Source organism: Lethenteron reissneri, chromosome 58, assembly GCF_015708825.2.
Source record: "Lethenteron reissneri isolate LAM-NWPU_2019-01 chromosome 58, ASM1570882v1, whole genome shotgun sequence".
Classification (NCBI taxonomy): Eukaryota; Metazoa; Chordata; class Hyperoartia; order Petromyzontiformes; family Petromyzontidae; genus Lethenteron; species Lethenteron reissneri.
The window spans coordinates 882771-909075 of NC_083836.1; the positions used below are offsets into that span (position 1 = coordinate 882771).

The 26305-nt window shown below is 55.5% G+C and overlaps 1 protein-coding gene across 1 annotated transcript in view; it reads right to left on the reverse strand.

Annotated features, from left to right (window-relative positions):
* The window catches only part of LOC133357639 (diacylglycerol kinase delta-like), a 75917-nt gene that overhangs the window by 41420 nt on the left and 8192 nt on the right, over window positions 1-26305 (reverse strand). The window contains exons 2-3 of the mRNA XM_061575704.1: window positions 14578-14688; window positions 11038-11118 (exon numbers count right to left, since the gene is read on the reverse strand). Coding sequence (XP_061431688.1) covers window positions 11038-11118; window positions 14578-14688 — 192 coding nt within the window. The remainder of the gene's footprint in view (window positions 1-11037; window positions 11119-14577; window positions 14689-26305) is intronic.

Sequence of the window (26305 nt, forward strand, 5' to 3'; positions counted from 1 at the left end):
CACTCACTCACCCACCCACCCACCCACTCACCAACCCACCTGCTTAATAACCCACCCACTCACTCACTCACCCACCCACCCACTCACCCACCCACCTGCTTAATAACCCACCCACTCACTCACTCACCCACCCACCCACTCACCCACCCACCCACCCACCTGCTTACTAACCCACCCACCCACTCACCCACCCACCCACCCACCCACTCACTCACTCACCCACCCACCCACCCACTCACCCACCCACCCACCCACTCACTCACCCACTCACCCACCCACCCACCCACCCACTCACCCACTCACCCCTCACCCACCCACCTGCTTACTAACCCACCCACCCACTCACCCACTCACCCACCCCTTACTACCCACCCACTCACTCACCCACCCACCCACTCACCCACTCACCCACCCACTCACCCACTTACCCACCCACCTGCTTACTAACCCACCCACCCACTCACTCACTCACCCACCCACCTGCTTACTAACCCACCCACTCACCCATCACTCACCCATCCACCCACTCACCCCCCACCCTCACCCACCTGCTTACTAACCCACCCACCCACTCACTCACTCACCCACCCACCCACCCACTCACCCACCCACCTGCTTACTAACCCACCCACCCACTCACTCACCCACCCACCCACCCACTCACCCACCCACCCACTCACCCACTCACCCACCCACCTGCTTACTAACCCACCCACTCACTCACCCACCCACCCACCCACTCACCCACCCACCTGCTTACTAACCCACCCACCCACCCACTCACCCACCCACCTGCTTACTAACCCACCCACCCACTCACTAACCCACCCACTCACTAACCCACCCACTCACTAACCCACCCACCCACCCACTCACCCACCCATCCACCCACCCACCCACCCACTCACTCACTCACCCACCCACCCACCACTCACCCACCCACCCACCCACTCCAGGCCACTCCACTTCTCTTTCTGCTTCCTCCCCGGCACCGCTCCACTTTGAAAGCCTCTCTCCCATCGTCGCCCAGTGTCCCCCCACGACAGCCTTGCGCGCTCTATTCAAGGCACGTGTCGACTTATCGATCGCAACTTCGTAATTGGCTTTAGGCTCAGGCCGCGTCGTGATTTGCCCGAATTTGTGTCGTGACCTGGCCAAAACCTCCACCACTCGACGCAGCAAAACAAAGCTGGAACTTCCGCACCAACATTTAACAATCAGATTAACGACGTTTCATTTGTAAAAGGCTTATTTTATATTTAAAGAGCACCTTTATTCAAGATGCTTAACGTAGTTTCAAAAACCGACTTAGATGACAGGGGCGGTCAAGGGCCGAGGAATGAGTGGCCGCGGATCGTCGCCCTTCTCCCCGCACCTCCGACGAACACGGCCGGCGACGTACGGCGCGAAAGAAGTTCACGGTACGCGCTCGCGCGCACACCGGGGATCACGGAGGGGTAGCGGAGGGATGCCAGGGAGCGGAGGGGCGAGCGGAGGGAAGTGAATGGGAACGCAACCACAGCGAGGCTCGCCAGAGACAGTCACGTGGCCTGTGACGCGCGTGTCGCGACGTCGCCTCACGCCAGCAGCAGACACGCCGTGGATTCTGGTCGCGCCGCTTGTTGCTGGCCGCTCGGCGTTTCGGCCCTTTGGGCGCTGTTGCTCAGCCGAGGCAATAAAACAACACCAAACAACATTGCGACAAGCCGCCTCGTGGTGACACGGGGGGGGGGGGGGGGGGTCGTGACGTTGACGCGGCGCGCCTCGGGGGTATCCCCCCCACCCCCCTCTCCCCCACCCCCCACTCCCCCCACCCCCCCACCCCACCCCCGAGGTCGAGCTGGCCGTGCCGTGGGAAGGAGCCGCGGTGTCCGTGCCGCTGAGCGTGCGAGCGACGGAGCGTGCGAGTGTGAGCGAGCGTTTGCTTGGTAGGAGCGTTGGCGCGGACGTTGAAACACTCGGTTCGGGCCACCCCGAGTTCGAGTCCACGTCTTGGCCACTCGCCATCCGTGGCGAGCGACGACCGGCGCGGCCAAGTACAGGTCAAACGCTTCTGCGGCCGTCTGGAACGCGCCTCCCTCCGCTATTAGAAAGCCACCGGATCTACGCACTTTGACATCATCTCGATTGAAAAGTAATTTCTTAGGAACTGTTCAACATACGTATGTACGCACAGAGCACCCCCTTCTCTGATAGGGCGTGCCGAGGCCTTAATCCAGCAGGGGATTCACAAAGGACTGTCCCTTAGATGATCATCGTCATCATGATGATTGTTATGGGTTCACGTAAGCGAGGAATGGAATTGATCTGGCTGACGTTCACCGACAAGACGGAGCTCTGAGATCGATCGGAGTGACGTTGTTGGACTTGGGTCGTTTACGAATCACAGGATCGTGAGACGTGGCGCTGGCTTGGGTAGGAGGCCTTCATCCAGCAGTGGATTGCCCATGGCTGACGATGATGACGATGTATATCTCCGATGTTACTATATTTCGGTGCTCACACATTTCGCAATTGCATTTACAAGTGAGTTTTTTTTTTTAATATGGTTAATGAAACAGATTTGCGGAGGATATTTCGTCTCAGAGTCGGCACCACAGTCTAGCGGCGCAGTCCATTCAGGGCAGCGGTAATTGCGTTAATTTATTACGCGGCGGTACGAAACACCGACGTAGATTTCGGTAATGGTAATTTGACGAATGAATAATGCCAGATATCTTCGAGGCACATTCACGTTGACACTTGTTTTTATCAACGTGGTTAGCAAATGTCAGGGGCTTCGCTTGTAATTTGACGCGGCCAAAACGACTCACGGTCAACAAACAACTCCCTGATAGAAGTTGTTTTGTTGGGTTACATCGCGTGAATATAAATGTGTCGTTAAACCCGCCACCACCCGACACAGCCAATTAGTAAGCTTTGTGTTACTAGCACAGCACACCGGTGTGTTGGAGAGCAAATCGACAACATTTGCAATCGCTCCCTGTTTAACGCGAAGGACGCTTTCGCGACGGACATCATCCATAACACACGGTTTTTTGGGGGTTAGATCGCGTAAATATAACCCAACAACCCCCCCGGTATTATGCATGAAACATTCATTCGACAGGAGCCCGAGAATGGAGCGCACTGTACAACAAACAACAGCAAAGATCCCCCCACCCCCACCCCCCCCACCCCCCCGTGTCGACTTTGCCAGCCCAGTGGGGCACAGTGCCGTGAGTGGGCACCTAAGAAAGCCGGCACGGCACACGAGGGGGTGGGTGGCCAACAGCATCGCGCCAGGCACTCGTTTAAGGCCGAGTTAACCCAAGGGGAGGACCTAGGACCGGTTCAGATATTCATCGCCGACGTTGACCACGAGCGGGGATCGAACTCGGGCTCGCCGGGTTCGTAGCGCTGCGCTAAGCGCTACGCCGCCACGATCCCACTATGCAAAGACAAAGATCCCCCGTGTAGCCTTCACGAGGCTGTTGGAGCAAGTTCTGTTTGCGAGCAGCACCTATGAAGGCCGGCACGGCACATGACGAGAGTGGTTGTCCAGCAACACGCCCGACCGCCTTTGTCTCCCCAGTGGCCATGTTTCTTACACACCGCACCGGGTACTCACTTGAGGCTGAGTCGACCTAGGGGAGGTCCAGGACCGGTTCAAGTAATCGTCACTGACGTTGACCGTGATCGGGAATCGAACTCGAGGTCGCCGGGTTCGTAGCGCAGCGCGCGACCCCACGACAACACGCAAAGACAAAGATCTCCCGTATAGCCTGAACGGACTTGCGGGGCAAGTGCTGTTAGCGAGCACCTTGGCCCACTAGACGCACACGTGAATCGCCATTTAGGCAGAACATTAAAAATAGCCACGCTGACACCGCGAGCTGCGAGTACATCCACTAACAACTACAAACGGGAATGAAACGTCTCCAGCGGCTCCGTGAGTACAACACAGAGTCAATGGAGCTTCCCCCACTCCCACTTGTCACGCAGTCTCTCACTCTCACCCCCCGCTGAAGTCGTGGGGCTTCTGCGCATCCACGTTTCAAGAGAAACAAACCACGGCCCATCTCCCCAGATGCCCCGCGGCACACCGCCGCAGTGCGCTCCTCGGGATGTGGCAGAGATGAGAACGCGGCAAGCGGCGTGGCCAGTGCAGAAGATCGCGAAGAGACTCGACGCGGTGGACGGGAGGAGACACGAACAAGAGGACCCCCCCCCCACTCAGCTGCCCCCCCCCCAGCTGCCCCTCAGCTGCCCCCAGCTCGACTCGCACGCGACAGCGGCCCACGCGCTCGCAGCAAGACGGGAGGAAGGGCCGCGAGCCACGGCAGTGACACGCACCGCTCACAAGAAGCCTCGTAGTTGAGCTCTGAGACCCCCTCTCCCCACCCCCCTGACGCTCCGTGCCGCGAGCCACGGAACGTGCCCAGCCCCAGGTCGAGTCCCCGGCACAGAGCCGCGCGCGTCTCGGTGACCCCCTCTCCTCCTCCTCCACCCCTCCCTGAGCTTTGCGAGCAGCGTTACGGATCGGTCGGACGTGGACAACAACAATAAAAACCACCACAACAACAACCACAACAACCACAACCACGAAGCCACCTCTCGCTTGGCGAGACGGAGGGCGAGAGAGCGCTTGAGAAGACGGCTCACGGCCACTCTCGCGGTCTGTGGGATACGATCGCAGGCGAGGCGCAGGTCAATCCGTGAGTGCAGGTGAGCGCAGATGAACACAAGGTGAGTGCATGTGAACACAAGGTGAACACAAGGTGAGTGCAGGCGAGGGGGGCGTTTCACCCGAGAGACGTTCCCGTCAACGCGACCCCTCTCCGTGGCGCAGAGGCGCACAGGGCGAGCGAGTAGAGACACACAGGGTGAGCGAGCGAGTAGAGACCCACAGGGCGAGCGAGTAGAGGCGCACAGGGCGAGCGAGCGAGTGGACCGCCCTCGTATCGAGACGGATGACGGCGGCGCGAGGCGGACAGGCGACGTCCTGCGGGTCACCTGCGGGGACGCCGCGAGAGGCGTGTTGGCGAGCTGAGGAGCTGAGCAGGAGGGTGGCTCTGCTGCTCACGCACCAGCGGCAGCAGCGGCAGCAGCGGCAGCAGCGGCAGCAGCGGCAGCAGCCCTCGCGTCTGGACAGCGGCAATTCACTCGCACCGCGCGCGGGTCTCTCAATGAGCCCCCCCCCCTCGTGCCCACACCTCGCTCCGTGGCGGCGGCGGGGGGGGGCTCGTGGCGGGTGGGGGGTGGGTCCGGAAAGGGTGAATGGTGTGTGTGTGTTTGTGTGTTTGTGTGTGTTTGTGTGTGTGTGTTGTGTGTGTATGTTTGTGGGTGTTTGCTTGTTTGTGTGTGTGTTTGTGTGTGTGTTTGTGTGTGTGTTTGTGTTCGTGTTTGTGTTCGTTTTTGTTTGTGTGTGTTTGTGTGTGTGTGTTGTGTGTGTGTGTTTGTGGGTGTTTGCTTGTTTGTGTGTGTTTGTGTGTGTGTTTGCGTGTTTGCGTGTATGTTTGTTTGTGTGTTTGTTGTGTTGTGTGTGTGTTTGTGCTCATGAAGGACGCTACTACTGGCCAGTTGGAGGCAGTCGCTCTGAGCAACAACGGAGGGAAGAGGAGCGACGCTCACAACAACGAGCGGAGCGCGCCGGGTGGATAAAACACAGCAAGTTGGCACAGTGGGGGGTACAGCTGGTGTGCATCTACCGGTGATCTCAGTCAGCCAACCCACGGCACCTTCTGAGTCTGTCCCGAGGCCTCCTGTCAGCAGCGAGCATTGGACACTTCACACGGCCTCAAAGTGCACCTAGCCTGGCACATGCACCATGGTGACGTCACCGCCACTTAGTGGCGGATGACGTTTGTATTGGTATCGGTGTGTCTGAGTGTATTTCTGTATATGTGCCCGAGTGTGTGCCTGAGCGTGTGCATGAGTGTGTGTCTGTGTGTGTGCCTGAGTGTGTGTCTGTGTGCCTGAGTGTGTGTGTGCCTGAGCGTGTGCCTGAGCGTGTGCATGAGTGTGTGTCTGTGTGTGTGCATGAGTGTGTGTCTGTGTGTGTGCCTGAGTGTGTGTCTGTGTGTCTGTGTGTGTCTGTGTGTCTGAGTGTGTGTCTGGTTGCTCACCACGCACCCCGGACACCTGAGTTGAACATCAGTGGAGGGTGGTGTCTGAACCACTCCCGGAGCCCACCCCGACTCGTTTGGCTCAAACTTTCTATTTATTTTTAATTTTTCACTCGGCCCAGGTGTGAGAGGCCCACACCGAGGCTGCGTGGCTCCCTTTGTCAGAAGCCACCTGGTCACACAATGATCGCTCAACGAAGTGGCCGATCATCGTCACGTGGACATTTAGAGCAGCCAAACACTCGAAACGCGTGATGTGGATTCTAAATGTGGAGAGGGGAAACCGGAGGACCCGGAGAAAAATCCACGCGACCATGGAGAGAGAGAGACACGCAAACTCCAAATACACAGCAGCAGGCGTCAGGGTCGAGATGGAACCCACGGCCTCCTGTAGACCAGGCGAGGCAGTTCACATCTCCTAGCCACCGCGGCACCCGTAGCAGGTACCGTGTGTAAACATCAACACTGCCCCAGCCTTAGAGAAACAACAGGCGCGTGGCACCAGCGGTGAGTGGACGACTAAACGGGGGGGTCTGTGTGTGTGGATCTGTGTGTGTGTGGGGGGGATCTGTGTGTGTGTGGGGGGGGGGGGGGGGTCGGTGTGTGTGTTGATCTGCGTGTGTGGATCTGTGTGTGTTTGCGGAAAGCGGGGGAGGGTCAAGGCTGTGGCGTGACGTCACAAAGAGGGTGGTGGTGGTGGGGAGACAAAGGTGGGAAGCAGGAAGGGGGCCCTCGCTCCGTCACTCCGCGATTTCTGCGTCCGACAATCGCAGGAAGCCGGCACGGCGCGCGGCGCGGTGAAGCGAAGTGTGGGGGTGGTGGTGGGTGGGGGTGGTGGTGGGGGTGGGGGTGGTGGGGGTGGGTGGGGGTGGTGGGGGTGGGTGGGGGTGGTGGTGGTGGTGCGGGTGGTGGTGGGGGTGGGGGTGGTGGTGGGGGTGGTGGTGGTGGTGGGGGTGGGGGTGGTGGGGGTGGGGGTGGTGGGGGTGGGTGGTGGGGGTGTTGATAGCCCTCTCTCCCCACGGGGGCACTCTGTGTGTGCCCGCAACACTCTCGCCGTCGTCTCCCACTTGCTGACGACCATCGCGGCTATTGTCCCCAGAGGTTTTCTTTTGCGTGCGATTATTTTGTCGCGCGTGCGTGTGGGTCTCTAGTTATTTATTTATTTGAATTTACGCCACGCAATTAATGTCGAGTTGCGATCCCGTCGCTTGTTTGAGCTCCGCTGGGAAGTGTCGCGGTCAGCGCTGCGCTGCGAAGCTGACGACCAGGGTTCGATTCCCGCTCACGGCCAACACCGATGACGATTATCTGAACTGGTCCTGGGGCCTCCCCGAGGTCGACTCGGCCTCAAATGAGCAACTGGTGCGGTGTGTAAACATCAGCACTGGGGAGACAAAGGTGGTCGGGAAGTGATGTTGGTCACCCCCCCCCCCCCGTGTGCCGTGCCGGACTTCATAGGTGCTACTCGCCTAACAGCACTTGCCCCTACAGTCTGTTAAGGCTATACGGAGATCTTTGTCTTTTTGTACTTCCGTTACAAATGAAGATTACATGCGTCAGGGCACGTTCCTAGAAAAGGTGCCGTAAGTCGAGACGGATTTTCCCAGAGAAATGATTATATAATCGTTGGTTACATTCCGGACCAAGGGTCCGATGTGCAATTTTTTGTGTATCTATGAATACACATAGCACAATTAAACAACTCCCTATCATATATGAAGTACAATCATACCACGATCTAACCCCCAAAAACTATATAATACCGTTTAGAAAATCACTAACTTTTTTAAGGATGCAGAAAATAAGATACTGGACATGAGTGAAAAAGAGCTTTGCAGGATAAATAAAAATCACGATTCCAAAATGAGTGCGGGACGAGGCGAGTGGAAACCAGATTCAGTAGAGGGCCGTGTGTGGTCGGTTTGTTAAAGAGCTTGGCGGCGGGCTTGGGGGGCCTTCATCCAGCAGTGGATCGACCATGGCTGCTGCTGCTGCTGATGATGATGATGATGATCATGATGATCTCAGAGTCTGTATTGATACTGGAGGAATCCGATGAGCTGCAAAGCTCTTTTGCGCAGATGTCCAGTAGGGGCGGGTGAGAGCGACACAACCACAAGCAGTACAACAAACACGATGGTAGTGCACAGGTAAGGTAACACGTCACCCAAACACAAACAAATACAACACTCAACCACGCCCATCCTGCCAGGCAAAGCCCACTGAGGTATTGACGTATTTGCTCAGAAGCGACCACCTGGCCACCACAAATGAGAGCGCAACAAAGTGGCCCCAACATTTGGACATTTTTCGCCGCTGCAAAATAATCGAAATGGACTCAATGCGTTAAACACCGCAGGTGCTAAGTCTAAATGTGAGTCATTTATGCCACTTGTCGGTGGGCGAGCTAAACCCACGCTGCAGTTAGTGGGTGGTGCATCGTCAAACGCTTGTGTGCGTGACAATTTAATCTGTATGGCTGGATTTGGTGATGTGGGGGGAGTTACAACACAAATGTGTAAGAATAGCGTTTACCCTTTCTGGCAACAACACAGCTGTTAAGATAATAATAATAGGGGTTTTCCCCTTTTTTCTGGCAACAAAACTGAAACCTTTTTACAAGGATTCGTGTCTGCATTAACCACAATACTTGCAGTCAAAATTCAAACAAAAAACACACTATGATAATATATGCATTGTCCTTGAAATTGATTGGTCCACACCAAGGGACTGGCTTTCTGTTGAGCCTCGACCCAATTGGTGCTCGACCAGAGGACGCCAAAAGGCGTACGCTGTTAAGATGTTAAAAGTCCAAACAGAAACCTTTTGCAAGGTGTCACGTCACTGCATTAACCACACACACTGTGGTAAACCATGCTCTGGTAGGAGATGCATTGTCTTTTAAACGGATTGGTCCACACCAGAGGTGTGTTTTTACTGCCAGAAAAGGGTGAAACCTCTTCTTATATTTTGATACTGGCAAGGCAGGTCCCGTGATGTAGCAACGCAAATGTGGCCACATTATTACGTGGCATCGCCCCAAAAAAACATACCTTACGAATAACAACAATATTCAGAAATATTGTAATTATACGATTGCCTTCATTATATTACATCTTCATTATCGCTCTGCTTGTTCACCGAGGGAGGCCTGACCGAGTCTCAGGACTCTGAGGAGGGTCCTGCCAAGTCATCCCGGCAGGGTGCGGGCTCCTTTGCCGCTAACCCCGATCCCGGTCGCACTCGCACTGCCTCTGGCGCTGGGACGATCTCTGTCCAACAACAATGCGGGTGCCTTGGGGCGCGTTTAGTTGTTGTTGTTGCTGCGAGCTACACCGTGCGACGTTTGGTCGTGTCGCCCACGCGGCAGAGGTCCGCTCGGCCAGAACCCAGCGAGCCTGGGCGGCCACACGAGGCCACGGCTCCTACACCGCCCACGCGCTCACTCCGCACATCGGCGACGTCATCGTCACCCCCCCCCTCCACCATCACCCCCTCCCCCCCCTTAACCAAGGCGTCCCAAGCGCCCGTGGCTATTTCTGTCGCGGCATAAACATTTCCTCTCTCTCTCTTTCCGCCGCCGCTGTTTGTCCGCAGTCTGTTTTATAATTTAAAACCGCCGAGGGAGGCCGGAGTGGATTTGTTCCCCGTCTTTTCCATTTGCTCGCCACCGCCGCCACCGCCCCCCTCCCCACGGCGAATGCTTCTGAGCTCCGCAACCTGACGGCCCATCCTGGTGCGTGGCGGGGGGGGGGTCGTGCGGTCACCCGAAGTGCCCCTCGGGGAACGTGGCGGAGATGGAAGCGGACGGGCGGAGGAGACGCGGGCCGGGCGCTGCGTCGGCCCCCACCCCACCACACCCCCAGGAGGGTGACAAGACGCATTCAACTTTTCACTCTAAATGGCAGTCATACAGAAACTATTCCTCTTACTGGAACATAAAAATAAACATTATTTATTTGTGTAAGTGGTGGGGGGAGGGGGGCATTTAGATGTTTTAGATGTTAGAGTAGGTTTGTCACGGAAGCTTACCTAACTTCATTTCTTTGAAATATGAAATACCATGAGTAAAATATTAATGTGCGAAACAAAAGGTAACTGCATCGTCATTGTCTCTGGATCGACCTGCGCTGGCGCCACAGCTCCGCGGCCCTCCTGGAGGAGGGCCCTGGACCACCACCGCCACCACCACCGCCACTACCGCCGCCACCACTGCCGCCACCGCCACCACCACCGCCACCACCACCGCCACATTACCGCCGCCACCACCCACCACCACCACCACCACCACCGCCGCCATCACCACCGCCGCCACCGCCGCCGCCGCCACCACCACCACCGCCACCGCCACCACCGTAGACTCACATAGAGACTTATAGACTCACATAGAGACCCGGGAGTAGAGTGAGATGAGAGGGGAGAGGTAGGGGAGTGCGTGGAGGGGAGTGGAGTGAGATGAGAGGGGAGAGGTAGGAGAGTGCGTGGAGGGGAGTGGAGTGGGATGAGAGATGAGAGGTAGGGGAGTGTGTGGAGTGGAGTGGGATGAGAGATGAGAGGTAGGGGAGTGTGTGGAGTAGAGTGGGATGAGAGATGAGAGGTAGGGGAGTGTGTGGAGTGGAGTGGGATGAGAGAGGAGAGGTAGGGGAGTGTGTGGAGTAGAGTGGGATGAGAGATGAGAGGTAGGGGAGTGTGTGGAGTAGAGTGGGATGAGAGATGAGAGGTAGGGGAGTGTGTGGAGTGGAGTGGGATGAGAGATGAGAGGTAGGGGAGTGCGTGGAGTGGAGTGGGATGAGAGATGAGAGGTAGGGGAGTGTGTGGAGTGGAGTGGGATGAGAGATGAGAGGTAGGGGAGTGTGTGGAGTGGAGTGGGATGAGAGATGAGAGGTAGGGGAGCGAGGTGTGCCCGTGTGTGTGTCCGCGCTGCACTGACCGTGAAGTTGTTGTTGGCGTTCTTGGTGCTGCACTCGGCGACGCTGGCGTCCGTGAGGCTGACCTCGTCAAAGATGATCGACTGTCACGAGCGGAGAGAGGGGGGGGGGTGTCCCTGGTTAACGTGGTGAGGATGGTGATGGTGGTGTTGGAGATGATGATGATGATAATGGTGATGATGGTGTTGGTTGTGATGATGATAATGGTGATGATGATAATGGTGATGATGATAATGGTGATGATGATGATAATGGTAATGATGATGATGGTGATGATGATGGTGGTGGTTGTGATGATGATAGTGGTTGTGATGATGATGATTGTGGTGGTGTTGATGGTGATGGTGATGACGATGATTATGGTGGTGATGGTGATGATGCTGCTGCTGATGGAGATGATGATGATTGTGCTGCTGATGATGGTGGTGATGATGACGGTGGTGCTGATGATTGTGCTGCTGCTGATGATGATTGTGCTGCTAATGATGATGATTGTGCTGCTGATGATGATGATGCTGCGTTGAAGCCGAGTCCCTGGCGGCCGCTGCTCAGTGGTGGCACGCGAGGCGCCAGCGAACCAAGCAGAAGTGGAGGCCCCCAGGTAGCTCAAGGGGAGGGGGGGGGGGTCCGTACTCGTGAGAGAGCAACCATATTTATCGCAACATCAGCTCGAATTTCGATGCCAAATAAACCAAATTCATCTCTCTCGTCTCTCCTCGTCTCACTGCCGTCTTTGTATCTCCGTTTTCACCTCGCTCGCTTCACTCAATTCCCGCCTCATCTGTCCACGTGCTCCCACCTCGTCTCGTGGTGAGACATCAGTCTGTGTTCGCTCCGTCTCTGTCACCGGTCCATATCTCTCGTGTCGCCTCACTCGGAGTGGACACGTGGAGAAGGGGGAGCCCAACAATGATAATCATCCATGCCTCGGGCCCCCCCCCCCCCCACAGTGGGTTGTAACTAGCTGTGCATGCAGAGGTTATGTGTGTGTACATGCGTGTGTGTGTACATGCGTGTGTGTGTGTACGTGTGTACGTGCGCGTGTGTGTACGTGCGCGTGTGTGTACGTGCGCGTACATGCGTGTGTGTGTACGTGTGAGTACGTGTGAGTACGTGCGTGTGTGTGTACGTAGCCTACGTGTGTACTTGCCGTGTGTTTGTACCGTATTATTATTATTCAGACCATCAACTTCAAAGTGCTGAATCATGTGGCCCTCCCTTCAGAGACAGCTGCTGACAGAGAGCGAGTGACGCTTGCAACTCCTTTGAGTTGGTGGTGTCGACAAGGCTGAGAGCACTGCACACACGACACGCCGTTCACGTGCACGCGAGGCACAGACAGGGTGCGAGTCGTCGCTTCCTGCCTGCACGTGAGCGGTGCACTACCCTTGCTGTGGGTGGTGCACTACTCTTGGTGTGAGTGGTGCACTACCCTTGGTGTGAGTGATGCACTACCCTTGGTGCAGGTGGTGCACTACCCTTGGTGTGAGTGGTGCACTACCCTTGGTGCGAGTGGTGCACTACTCTTGGTGTGAGTGGTGCACTACCCTTGGTGCGAGTGGTGCACTACTCTTGGTGTGAGTGGTGCACTACCCTTGGTGTGAGTGGTGCACTACCCTTGGTGTGAGTGATGCACTACTCTTGGTGTGAGTGGTGCACTACTCTTGGTGTGAGTGGTGCACTACCCTTGGTGTGAGTGGTGCACTACTCTTGGTGTGAGTGGTGCACTACTCTTGGTGTGAGTGGTGCACTACCCTTGGTGCGAGTGGTGCACTACTCTTGGTGTGAGTGGTGCACTACCCTTGGTGTGAGTGGTGCACTACCCTTGGTGCGAGTGGTGCACTACTCTTGGTGTGAGTGGTGCACTACCCTTGGTGTGAGTGGTGCACTACCCTTGGTGCGAGTGGTGCACTACTCTTGGTGTGAGTGGTGCACTACCCTTGGTGCGAGTGGTGCACTACTCTTGGTGCGAGTGGTGCACTACCCTTGGTGCGAGTGGTGCACTACTCTTGGTGTGAGTGGTGCACTACCCTTGGTGTGAGTGGTGCACTACCCTTGGTGCGAGTGGTGCACTACTCTTGGTGTGAGTGGTGCACTACCCTTGGTGTGAGTGGTGCACTACCCTTGGTGCGAGTGGTGCACTACTCTTGGTGTGAGTGGTGCACTACTCTTGGTGTGAGTGGTGCACTACTCTTGGTGCGAGTGGTGCACTACTCTTGGTGTGAGTGGTACACTACTCTTGGTGTGAGTGGTACACTACTCTTGGTGTGAGTGGTGCACTACTCTTGGTGCGGTGGTGCACTACTCTTAGTGCGGGTGGTTCACTACTCTTGGTGTGAGTGGTGCACTACTCTTGGTGTGGGTGGTGCACTACCCTTGGTGTGGGTGGTGCACTACTCTTGCTGCGAGTGGTGCACTACTCTTGGTGTGAGTGGTGCACTACCTTTGGTGCGAGTGGTGCACTACTCTTGGTGTGAGTGGTGCACTACCCTTGGTACGGGTGGTGCACTACTATTGGTGCGAGTGGTGCACTACTCTTGGTGTGAGTGGTGCACTACCCTTGGTGCGGGTGGTGCACTACCCTTGGTGTGAGTGGTGCACTACCCTTGGTGCAGGTGGTGCACTACTCTTGGTGCGGGTGGTGCACTACTCTTGGTGTGGGTGGTGCACTACTCTTGGTGTGAGTGGTGCACTACTCTTGGTGTGGGTGGTGCACTACCCTTGGTGTGGGTGGTGCACTACTCTTGGTGCGAGTGGTGCACTACTCTTGGTGTAAGTGGTGCACTACCCTTGGTGCGAGTGGTGCACTACTCTTGGTGTGAGTGGTGCACTACCCTTGGTGCGGGTGGTGCACTACTATTGGTGCGAGTGGTGCACTACTCTTGGTGTGAGTGGTGCACTACCCTTGGTGCGAGTGGTGCACTACTCTTGGTGTGAGTGGTGCACTACCCTTGGTGCGGGTGGTGCACTACCCTTGGTGTGAGTGGTGCACTACCCTTGGTGCAGGTGGTGCACTACTCTTGGTGCGGGTGGTGCACTACTCTTGGTGTGGGTGGTGCACTACTCTTGGTGTGAGTGGTGCACTACCCTTGGTGCGAGTGGTGCACTACTCTTGGTGTGAGTGGTGCACTACTCTTGGTGCAAGTGGTGCACTACCCTTGGCGCGGGTGGTGCACTACCCTTGGTGCGGGTGGTGCACTACCCTTGGTGTGGGTGGTGCACTACTCTTGGTGTGGGTGGTGCACTACTCTTGGTGTGAGTGTCACTACTCTTGGTGAGTGGTGCACTACTCTTGGTGCAGGTGGTGCACTACTCTTGGTGCAGGTGGTGCACTACTCTTGGTGTGGGTGGTGCACTACTCTTGGTGTGGGTGGTGCACTACTCTTGGTGTGAGTGGTGCACTACTCTTGGTGCAGGTGGTGCACTACTCTTGGTGCAGGTGGTGCACTACTCTTGGTGTGAATGGTGCACTACTCTTGGTGTGAGTGGTGCACTACCCTTGGTGCATTACCCTTGGTGTGGGTGGGGGGTCGGGCACTCGCCTTGGCGTCCTTGGCATAGTAGAGGGTGCGTCCGCGCAGCTTGAAGTAGCGCCGCTTCCACCGCTGGAACGAACTCGTCTGCTTCATCAGGAAACCCTCTCGCACGCTCGTCTGTGACGAGGAGGGGGAGGAGGGGGAGGAGGTGGAGAGAGGAAGAGCGGGCACCGGTTAGCCGTGCGCACCATCGGACGCACGCAGCGGCAGCGTCGTCGTCGTCGCGAGCGCCTGTTTTGTATTCCGGGAGAAAAATGAATAAAGTGAAAATAGACCGCGGCAGAAGTTTTTACATCACTACGATGGTCGTTCGGTATCCCGTGGGGGCGGGGGGGCAGCGCACGCGTGAAGCGTCTCGTGTGAGCGCGTGGAACGAGGGGCAGAGGCGGATATAGATGTCGCCCCCTAGGGGGAATCACGAGCCTTTTAAAGAGTGCCCTACAATAATTTACGAAATAAATAAAATCCTGCGTGTTCTCTTCCCCTCCTGCTGTGGATCTGCCACTCACGAGAGGTGCCTTGACCCCACTAAGGCTCACACTGAGAGGTGCCCAGGCTTCACTGGGCCATTGGGCAATTTTTCTTTTTTTCTCAACAAATCCGATTGCCTAAACTCCTCGCATAATTAACATATATTCGTATCGTTGTTATCATTATTATTATACACTGGTGTGCTGTACGAGTAACAAATTGGCCACGTTCTGTTTACGTGACAAACCTTACTAGTTGGCTGTGTCGGGTGGTGGCGGGTTTAACGACACATTTATATAGTTACGCGATCTAACCCACAAAAAACCTATTATGGTACGTTTTTGTGTTATCGTTCGCGATGTCTGGGCCAGGACCACCCCCACTGTATCTGATCTTCACCTACGGGGGAGGGGGAAGCGGAGATAGAATCCGGAGAAACCCCAAACAGAAGCAGGGGGAAGAACATTGACGGGACTGCACGCAGACACGCGTCCCGAGTCGGGACTCGAGCCCAGCCCCGCTTGCTGCGGGGCGCCGGAGTTCCCGCAGGCGCCACCCTGCAGCCCATCACGGACGTAACCACTCACTCACCTACCCTCACTCACTCACTCACCTACACTCACTCACTCACCAAACTACACTCACTCACTCACCAAACTACACTCACTCACTCACCTACACTCACTCAATCACCTACACTCACTCACCTACACTCACTCACTCACCTACACTCACTCACTCACCTACACTCACTCACTCACCTACACTCACTCACTCACCTACACTCACTCACTCACCTACACTCACTCACTCACCTACACTCACTCAATCACCTACACTCACTCACCTTCACTCACTCACTCACCTCCACTCACCTCCACTCAATCACTCACCTCCACTCACTCACTCAATCGCCTCCACTCACTCACCTACACTCACCTACCCTAACTCACTCACTCACCTACACTCAATCACCTACACTCACTCACCTACACTCACTCACCTACACTCACTCACCTACACTCACTCACTCACCTACACTCACTCACTCACCTACACTCACTAACCTACACTCACTCACCTGCACTCACCTACACTCACTCAATCACCTACACTCACTCACCTTCACTCACTCACCTACACTCACTCACTCACCTACACTCATCTACACTCACTCACTCACCTCCACTCACCTCCACTCACTCACTCAATCGCCTCCACTCACTCACCTACACTCACTCACCTACACTCACTCACCTACACTCACTCACCTACACTCACTCACCTACACTCACTCACCTGCACTCACTCACCTACACTCACTCACCTGCACTCACCTACACTCACCTACACTCACCTACACTCACTCACTCACCTCCACTCACCTCCACTCACTCACTCAATCGCCTCCACTCACTCACCTACACTCACTCACCTACACTCACTCACCTACACTCACTCACCTACACTCACTCACCTGCACTCACCTACACTCACTCAATCACCTACACTCACTCACCTACACTCACCTACACTCACTCCACTCACCTCCACTCACCTCCACTCACTCACTCAATCGCCTCCACTCACTCACCTCCACTCACTCACTCAATCGCCTCCACTCACTCACCTACACTCACCTACCCTCACTCACTCACCTTCACTTACTGAATCACCTTCACTCACCTTCACTCACCTACCCTCACCTACCCTCACTCACCTCCCCCCACTCCCTCCACCTGCTTTCAGCAGTCGGCCTAATCTCTCGCGACAGTGACACTTTTGTGGATTAACAAGCCTAAGTCGTGAGAAGCCTGTAATTGCATTCGGCTAATTAACAATATTTCGTATGTAAAACAAAAAAATCGGGTTCGTTTCTTTCAGGGCGATGTAAGGCGATGCTTACAACACGAGACGCGATCGTGAAGCCGTCCTCGTCCAGAATGCTATTGACTAAACAGATAACATTCCCTTCGTCTCATTCACCCGTGTCGTCAATGACATGGATGAAAGGCGATGATACAGGAGGGCCATAACAAAGTGATATCAACTGATATGATGCCTCCTCCACATATGAGTGATTTATTTACGCATTCCATCAGCCACACGGCATTGTGGAAGTGGATCCCATCAGCAGCACCGGTTTAATACAAGCAAGTTCTGCGCCGGTTTTGACATTCAGTGTCTCATCAGCAGGGTCGGGCTTGCTTGAGCCACTGCTGGTGAACTGCCGGAAACAGCATAGGCAAGGGAGGATGTTAAACCACGTGTCACCCCTATGTGATTAGAAAAGGATACTCGTGTGTTTAGTCATGGCGCGCTTTGTGCGGCGAGACGTGGCCCAGCGGTAGCATTGTAAAGGTTCACGGTTCGAATGCAGCGGCCACCCTGGTTATTACTGTGGGTGATTTAAACATAATATATCGGGGTGCCACGGTTGTGAGATGTGAACCGCCTTGCCGGGTATGCAGGAGGTCGTGGGTTCGATCCCGACCCTGCTCTTGAAATATTTTTATTACTGAATTCGAAAGAAATCGGCTCTTCTTGTTATTTTGGTTGCCGATACCTGGTCAGGAGAACAGCTCTTGGCTACTGCTACAAATGTCCACCGTGGTGACATGAAGCCACTTCGTTGAGCGATCGTTGGTGATATCCAGGTCGCTCCTGAACAGGAGCTCGATAGCTCAGTGGGGCCTTACCTGGTAAAATAAAAATTTTAATTATAAAAAAGTCCCACTCACCACCCCCATTGGGGCCCTCGGTCAGGCCTCGCTCACCAGGGGGGTGAGGGGAGGGGGGGGCGGCTGGGGGGGGGGCTCGACTTTCCCAGTTTGACTCCGGCGACCTCACCGCCATGTAATGAGCGTCGTTTCTGTCCTGCGCCTCACAGAATCCGCTTCATTGGCCTAATTTGATCTGGCTGCGTGAATACGGTGGCCTGACTCGTATTTAAATGTGAACGTGGCGTGTCGGCCTTGTCCTCAAAAGTAAAATCGCCTCCCGCACGTTCCGTAGAGCAGCACACTCACCGCTGAACTACTGCTGCCCCAACACAGAGACACACGCAGAGACCCATAGACTCACCCAGAGACCCATACACCCACCCAGACCCATAGGCTCACATAGAGACTCATAGGCTTACACAGAGACCCATAAACTCACACAGTGGCACACTCACACAGAGAAACCACGGTATACTATCTCGATTATCCGTGTGCGGTTTATTAGATTGGAAAGTAAATTAATAACTTAGGGATTTTCCTTAAAGCCCAAATTAATAATCTAAAGACAGCTATACATTGTTATTATTGGATATGTTGATTACAAGTCGGGTGCCTAAACTGAACAAATATGTGCTCTGGTTCATCCTAAATCCACGTGATCGCCTCTACAGTATAGTAGTTGCATACAACAGTGGGCGGAGTTTGATTGCTCTTGGCGTGGCTCTGCTGCTGTCCACTTAGTGGGCCGAGTCTTCTGCGCGGGAGCAGGAAAGTGTTATCACTGAGCACGCGCATCAATCAGTCGATGGTTAGGCTTCGTTCTAAATCGAAAGAGTAACAATGAAGATCGTCAGTTGTGCTTCATTTTGAGTGATTTATCCGATCATTTATTTTGTGAGTTTTAATTTACACAATTGTGCGATGGCTGAGAAAGGGAAGCGCGTTGTTTTCACTTTAAATCAGACACTGGATATTATGCGGAAATTGGAAGATGGCATTTCCATAAAACATCTTGCTGCATATCTGGCTGTCCGCCTGATGATGCTCGTTGTAATTACTGCGGAAACGTCGTACTCAGATTGTAAATGTTGTGGATTTGCTCTCCAACACACTGGTTAGTGCTGTACTCGTGTAGTGGCATAGCGCTGGCTGCTGGCGGAAAAGGGTGACTGCGGTGTACGGCAGTACCCACGTTTACCTGCCAAACCTTACTGACTGGCTGTGTCGGGTGGTGGCGGGTTTCACGACACGTTTATATTTACGCGATCTAAACCAAAACACCTCTACTATGGGTCTTGCTGCAAGTTACGGGATGGGTGAAGCGACTGTCCGCAGCATAAAACGTAACAAGGACAATATCATGAACTTCTCCAGCAACTTGAATTCTTCAAGCTAATTTAACTTAAACATCAGCAAGACTCGTTGTTATACTGTACTTCTACGGTGCAATGCGCGCCAGATGGCGAAAAAACGACGTGGCTTGGATTGGAAAGGACTTACTTCATGATTGAAAACAAATCTGCAAAACCGACAGTACATTCCACATCAATTCACTCGACATCAGCGACACTGACAGCTCCTGCTGTGTCCTTCGTGCTCGTTGAATGCAGTGCTCACTGAGAGCACGTGCGCCACATATTAAACACAAAGAACCCCCGTGTAACCTCAACAGACTGTTGGGGCAAGTGTTGTTAGCGAGCAGCACCTATGAAGGCCGGCACGGCACACGAGGTGATGATGGTTTGCCAGCACCTCGCTCGGCCGCCTTTGTCTCCTGAGTCGCAATTGTTTACACATCGCACCAGGTACGCATTTGGCACTGAGTCGACCTAGGGGTGGCCTAGAACCGGTTCAGTTAATCGTCACGGGCGTTGGTGGTCGTGAGCGAGAATCGGAACTCTCAAAGTCTTTGCCGGGAACGGAGCACAACGCACTAACTGCTGCGCCACCACTCCCCTCCCACACACAAAACATCCATCCTACCGTATTCTCCAGATAAGGTGACACTTATTTTTAAAACACCAATTTTTTGTTACAGCAAAAGTTAAAGGTGCGTCTCGTCAATGCGGGTAAAGGTGTGTTCGTGCGTGTGTCAGTGACCACACTTTTGTGTTCGCCACTGACACGGAGAGGCTCCGGCTGCGGTGAGCGTCTGACTCTGCGGAGCGCCCGTCCACTCGGAGGAACGCGGTACAGCCGAGCACGTGGGGGGCAACACGCAATGTCGTCAGGTCTGCCCACTGGAATACAGATGACCTGTTATGGGCAAATCCCTGTGATGGAGTGGACGCGGTGGACTTGCAACTTCTCGCGAGATATTTTCTGTTTTCCCTTCCGAAACGCTGCTAGGGGATTGTCGGCGTAAGGCACTACCACTAGGAAAATAAGAAAAGCAAAATCGTTGATACTGTAATTCTAGACAAATGATTTGGCGATGCTCGCATTGGCAGTGGTGATACGTGCACACACATAAATTAATAATGAAACACTGGCGGCAAATGTTTAAAAAATATATATAATTAAAGTCGACGTTTCGGGAAACGACCCTTCTTCATAGCACACGATAATCCTCTCATGGTACGCGTGCCGCACGTGCTCACACGATGGACGAGGCATGCCAAATGAAGTCCCTCCCTGTAGTTTGGAGTCGCATGCGCGGCCAGCTGCAGCCTGCAAGAGTGTCACGCTGGGTATGGCCACGATGCGTGTGCACGTTGCACTTCTTTCGCACCGTACGTAGCCAACCCTGTTAACGGGAGGTGCCGGGGTAAGGACAGCGAACTCCGAAACACAAAACAGCGCTTGGAGGTTGCTATGGACTGCTGCGACGCGACCTGGTGTGGGCAATGCCGGGGAAATCCATTGTTGCGCTGTACTTCTACGCTCCCGCGTCGATGCTCCGTGAGATCACCAACCCGCACCGACCAGCGTGGTGAAGTATGGTTAAATACCCCCCACCACCCACCACCAGCCGTGCGGGCGTGGGCAGGCTCTCATCCAGCAGTGGATAGCCATGCCGTGCGCAGTGTGTCCGCACAATGCATTGATCATGCTGAAGCGAACGTCACGCGGCAGGTGACTGCGGCAGCTGAACACAGCAGTGAAGCGACGTCCATCTACACAACCACCAATAGCACAGCCACCGACACAGACACACGCAGCCCCCAATCTCGCGCTGCTCGCACGGCTCCGCCTCGACCCACTGCTGGATGGATGAAAGCCTCCTCACCACAGGGCGGGGGCTTGTTTTCGCCCATACTTCACCGCGCTGGTCCATCAGTGCTGCGGATGAGTGCGGGCCACGTGGTCGCGGGAAGGGGGGTGGGGGGGGAGGATGGAGATCGACGCAGCGTCCAGAATCTCTACCAACCGCGCTCGCTCGTGTCAGCCGTGGCTCGGAGCGGAGCGCCGCTAACCGCTGCGCCACCGCTCCAGCCCCCCCCCCCCCCCCCCACATCTTGACACGTGGTTTATGAATTCCATCAAAAAGCCCCCTCCAAGCATACAGCGCGACACACCGAGCTCGAACGCAATCGCGTGGCGGTGTTGCGGAAGCAGCAAGCGCGCAGACTGCGTTAGAACGCGCGGCTACCCCTCAACCCCCTCGCCCCCCCCCCCGTTTGTGTGTGTGGGGGGACTGGGGGGGACTGGGGGGGCCGCCCCCCCGAACCAACCTTCCAAGCCATGCCGCGTCACTCGAGGGATGCTCCCACGACCCCCTTCCAGCGGCCACGCCGCGCGTCTCCTCTCCGCCGCCCCCAAGGCTCTCTTCCCAACCCGTCACTCGTAGGCAGCCACCACCGCCACCACCACCACCGCCACCACCACCACCACCGCCATCATCTCGGAGCCGCTTTCACTGCTGCCGCGTCTCCTGCCCTTCCCGCATCGGCGCTGTGACACCGCCACCACCACCACCACGGGGGTCCTCTCGGTAAACCCCACCCAGAGGTGATGGTGGTGGTGGGGGGGGACCCTTGCCGAATCATCCCCAGAACCTCCTCCTCCCCAGCTCCCAGCATCCCTTCCCTACCCCCCACCCCCTCTAACGCAGCAGCAGCAGCGGCGGCACCACCACCACCACTCTCATCCGCCCCAGTTCCTCAAGCGAACCTCCTCCCCAGCCTCCGCAACGCGCCGTGGCTATTTTTGGCACGGAGGTGAGGGCTCGAAATAGCCACGCGATTTCCCGGATCCCTCCGGTGGAGGGGGGGTGGTGGAGGGGGGGTTGTGGGGGGGTGGTGGTGGGGGGGTGGTGGAGGGGGGGGTGGTGGTGGGGGTGGTGGTGGTGGGAATGGTGGCGGGGGTGGTGGTGGCGATTATTGTTTATTTCGTCACCCACCCCCATCACCCGACCCCCACCCACCCCCCCACCCCATCACCCCCATACTCTGTCGACCTTCACTCCCCCGTCTCCGTGAGCCCCGTGCGTGGCGTCACGACGGGAGCTCCTCACTGCCCACCGCGACGTGTGGCCACGCGCGTCTCGCGGCTGAGTCCGGGTCGCGAAGTGTCCGGCCCGACCTCGACCACCGACCAGGCCGTGGGCGCAGCCGTGAGAACTCGGCTGCTCGCACCGTCCGTGCGTGGTGCTGGCCACCCACCCCACCACCACCACCCCCCGTGTTGTGCCACAGTGCCGGTAGCCTCCACAGGCGCTGCTGCTACTGCTGCTGCTACTCGCTACTAACGGCACTTGCCCCCAGTAGCCTGTCAAAGCTTCGCCACGAACCCGGCGAGCCGAGTTCGATTCAACCGCTCGTGGCTGCCAAAAACACCAGCGGCGGCAATGATCTGAACCGGTCCCTCACCACTCGGGAGACAGAGGCGGCGCCATAGGTGCTCGCTAACAACACTCGCCCCAACAGCCACTTGAGGCTACACGGGACGTGCGATCTTTGTCTTTGAGGGTGATAATGTATGCAGTCCAACACCATGTGATACTAGGCTCTAAGGAAAGCTGTCTCGGGTGTGGACCAACCAATTTCAAGGACAGTGCATACATTATCAGAGTTGTATTTTTTGTTTGCATTATGACTGCAGGTATTGTGGTCAATGCAAACATGACTCCTTGTAAAAAAAGGTGTCAGTTTTGTTGCCAGATAAAAGGGTAAAAAACCAATTATCATAAGCCAAGCACACATCATCATGATTATTGTCACCGGTGGAAGAGCACTCGGTGGAGAGGCTTCCTCGACGGCTGAATAATAGTGATACTAACAGACTCTCGAATTAATGGGTAACGAGTCGAGCATCAGCATCACAAAGCCGCCCACCGACTTCCGCTGAACGAACGCACGGGCGCGCATCGCCAAGCGCAGCGTCGTGGCACAAAGTAAAAACGTCGCAACTCGCGGGAGGGAAAATGGGGCCCCTGCCGCTGGCTGGACATCTGTGGAAGAGCTTCATAGTTCATCGGATTTCTCAGGCATACATACAGATTCTGAATTGGGTGTTGGGGGGGGGCGTGGTTGGGGCAGGGGTGGGGGGGTCCTTAAACAGTTCCTGTAGGAATGTCGCCGCTTGCCTCCCCGATAAATAAAAGCCAGAGGCTGCTTGTCTGCTTGAGCGCACAAACAACAACAACGGCAAAAAAAATAAAATTAAAATTAATGAAAGTAAAATAAAAATCAAATCACGACGTTTCGGAGGCAATACAAGCTTCCGTCTTCAGGTGGAACCGTCACAGCACGCTTGCTTTTTTACCTACGTGACTTTACCGAAAAAACCTAAGAATATGAATACTTGCAGTCACGAAAGCTTCAAATCTAGAAACAACAAAGGCGTTCCGAAGGCTGCGCTACCCCCCCCCGCTCCCACCGTCCCCCCCCCCCTCGCCGTCTAAATATTTGTTCGGACAAGCAGCCAAAGCCGTCCCGTTTTAAACCTCGAGCCTGCGACTCCTCCTCGCCGCCCGCCTCCACGCGCGCGCCTGCTTCTCGAGACGCGGACGCGACGCTTCCCCGCGCGCCGTTCTCACGCGCACGCTATCTTTAGCGCCTGGCGGAGCTCGGGAGGGAGGAGGAAGGGGGTGGAGGCGGTGGTGGAGGAGGTGGAGGAGGAGGTGGAAGAGGTGGTGGAGGAGGAGGTGGAGGAGGTGGAGGAGGAAGGGGGTGGAGGCGGTGGAGGAGGAGGTGGTGGAGATGGCGTCACGGTCGCGGGATGATTTAACCGCGAGGTTGACAGAGCGCCAGGAGCAGGAGAAGGGTCCGCGACCCCCTGAACGCCGTGACGTCACGCGACTGACCCCCCCTCTCCACCCACCCCCCCTCTCCCCCCCCCCTTCACCCCCCCAACACTCGCGTTCCCAGGTTCGACTCCCGACTCTGGCGCGCCGTCTCTGTGCACTCTGATCGTCGTCCCCTGCCCCTGCTCTGCGCCGCGGGTTATTCCGGGCCCACTGGTTTCCTCCGAATGAGGCCACACAATGCCACTGCTGTTGGCCGAAACACCACGCCGCAGAATAACTACCTGCAAATTACTCAATTGGCATTACGCATGCTGCTGCATATAGCATATCTTCATAATGGCACTGTGAATATGCTTAATTATCCCCTGATCGAGTTCCTATAACCCAGCTCGACTCAAGAACGGTGTTGGATCTTATTTGCTGGCTTTGGAACTCCCTCCCACGTTCCGATAACCTTCCAATGCGTACATTCTCGTCGTAGCGCACGAGTAGTTCGGCACAATGTCCGACGTTTCGCTCCACGTGCTTCTGCAGAAACTAAATTCATTCAGTGCCGAACAGCACACGGCACAACCTGAACAACTGTAAACTTTTGATGTTACCAGATAGGGCCACTGAGCTATGTAATTATTTTTCAAAAGTGACCTGGCCACAAATGATAGCTCAGCGAAGTGGCTTATTACGTAAAATGTATAGCAGGAGCCAAATCCTCTAGACGCGTGGTGTTGATTCTAAACGTGGAGGGAAAAACCAGAGGACCCGGAGAAAAACCACGGGGAGAACATGCAAACGCCAAATATACAGCAGCAGGCGTCAGAGTCGGGATCGAACCCACGACCTCCTGTATACCAGGCGAGGGAGTTAACATCTCCTAGCCACCATGATGATGATGAGAGAGAGAGAGAGACGCAAACTCCAAATATACAGCAGCAGGCGTCAGGGTCGGGATCGAACCCACGCCCTCCTGTACACCAGGCGAGGTAGTTAACATCTCCTAGCCACCGTGTTCATGATGAGAGAGACGCAAACTCCAAATATAAATAAGGCATCAGAGTCGGGATCGAACCCACGACCTCCTGTATACCAGGCGAGGGAGTTAACATCTCATAGCCACCGTGCACCACGGGACAGCCACACAGCACAACCGCGAATACCAACGCATTGGCTTTTCTTAGAACGTCGCTCGATTGAAGAAGCGTTGTTGCTTCTTCCCTGCAGCGCTATCAGTGGTGCTGCCCTACTGCGTTGCAGCGCCTCGACTTAATTTGTCACTCGATGTTTCCGAATCGCTGCTCAGCTGGTAGAGTCAGGGAATACGGGTTATCGGCATCAGGCCCCACCGCTAGAATACAAGGCACAGCTGTCCGTCGTAATTCTACATCGTTATTATTTACCCAATAATCCTATAAGCCTACGAACAGGTTAATACAATCCACGAGGACAAATAAAGGCGAGATGGACGTGGCGCGGCCAAAATCATTTCCCGGAACGGTGTCCCGGACTGGCCCGTCCGAAAGGAGACGCCGGCGATTGGTCCCCGGCGGCCACGCGCCCCGACACGGGCCACGTGGACGAGTCGCCTCGCCCCGGGGGTCGCCCGGGTCAACCCAACGAGCCGCCCCGCGCCGTGAAGCACGGCGCAACAAATCCGAGCGGACGCGCTCGCTTCGGCCGAAACCTCGGCGGGCAAAGCCGGGCGCGGGCACGGCGCTGACCGCCCCACGCCTCCTTCACGCGGTGGTGGTGGCGGCCGCTCCGTGACACAGGGTGGTGCACTGCTCGCTGCAAGAGACGTTCCTCTGCACAAGAACTCATCGACTGCAACGGTGGCCTCCACCTAAGTCTTGTTCATCCGAGTTTATGTAAATGGTAACAAGACATCACTTGAGGCTGCATCGTAAAATGCCACCTCTTTCTGTGTTGATCGTTGCAACGTGCGGGCAGCTGCCCTTTGAAAATAATAATGATGATGACGATGGCATCTGTGCAGACTCGAGTTGCCGTGCGAGTGCCCAAGCTGGAGAGGCAGTGGCCTCAGGTGGCTGGGACGCCCCCCAAATGAGCAAAAGCTGCGTCAGAGCACTGATCCCACAGGAAGAAGGCAAATATATATGAAGTGTTAACAGATACAATATTAACTTCAAGAATTAACGATTAAAATGTTTAATGCCAGGGTTAATGTCAATGTGATAACCCGACGTGTCCTGAATTTTGGGCCAACCTGTACATAGCACCACCGCGTACAAATAAATTGCCTTGTCCTCCCCCTGAAATGAAAAATGTGTAAACGTTGACCTTTGCTGCGCGTGCCTGGCGGCTCGCAATAGCACAGCGGAAGGGGAAGAGTTGC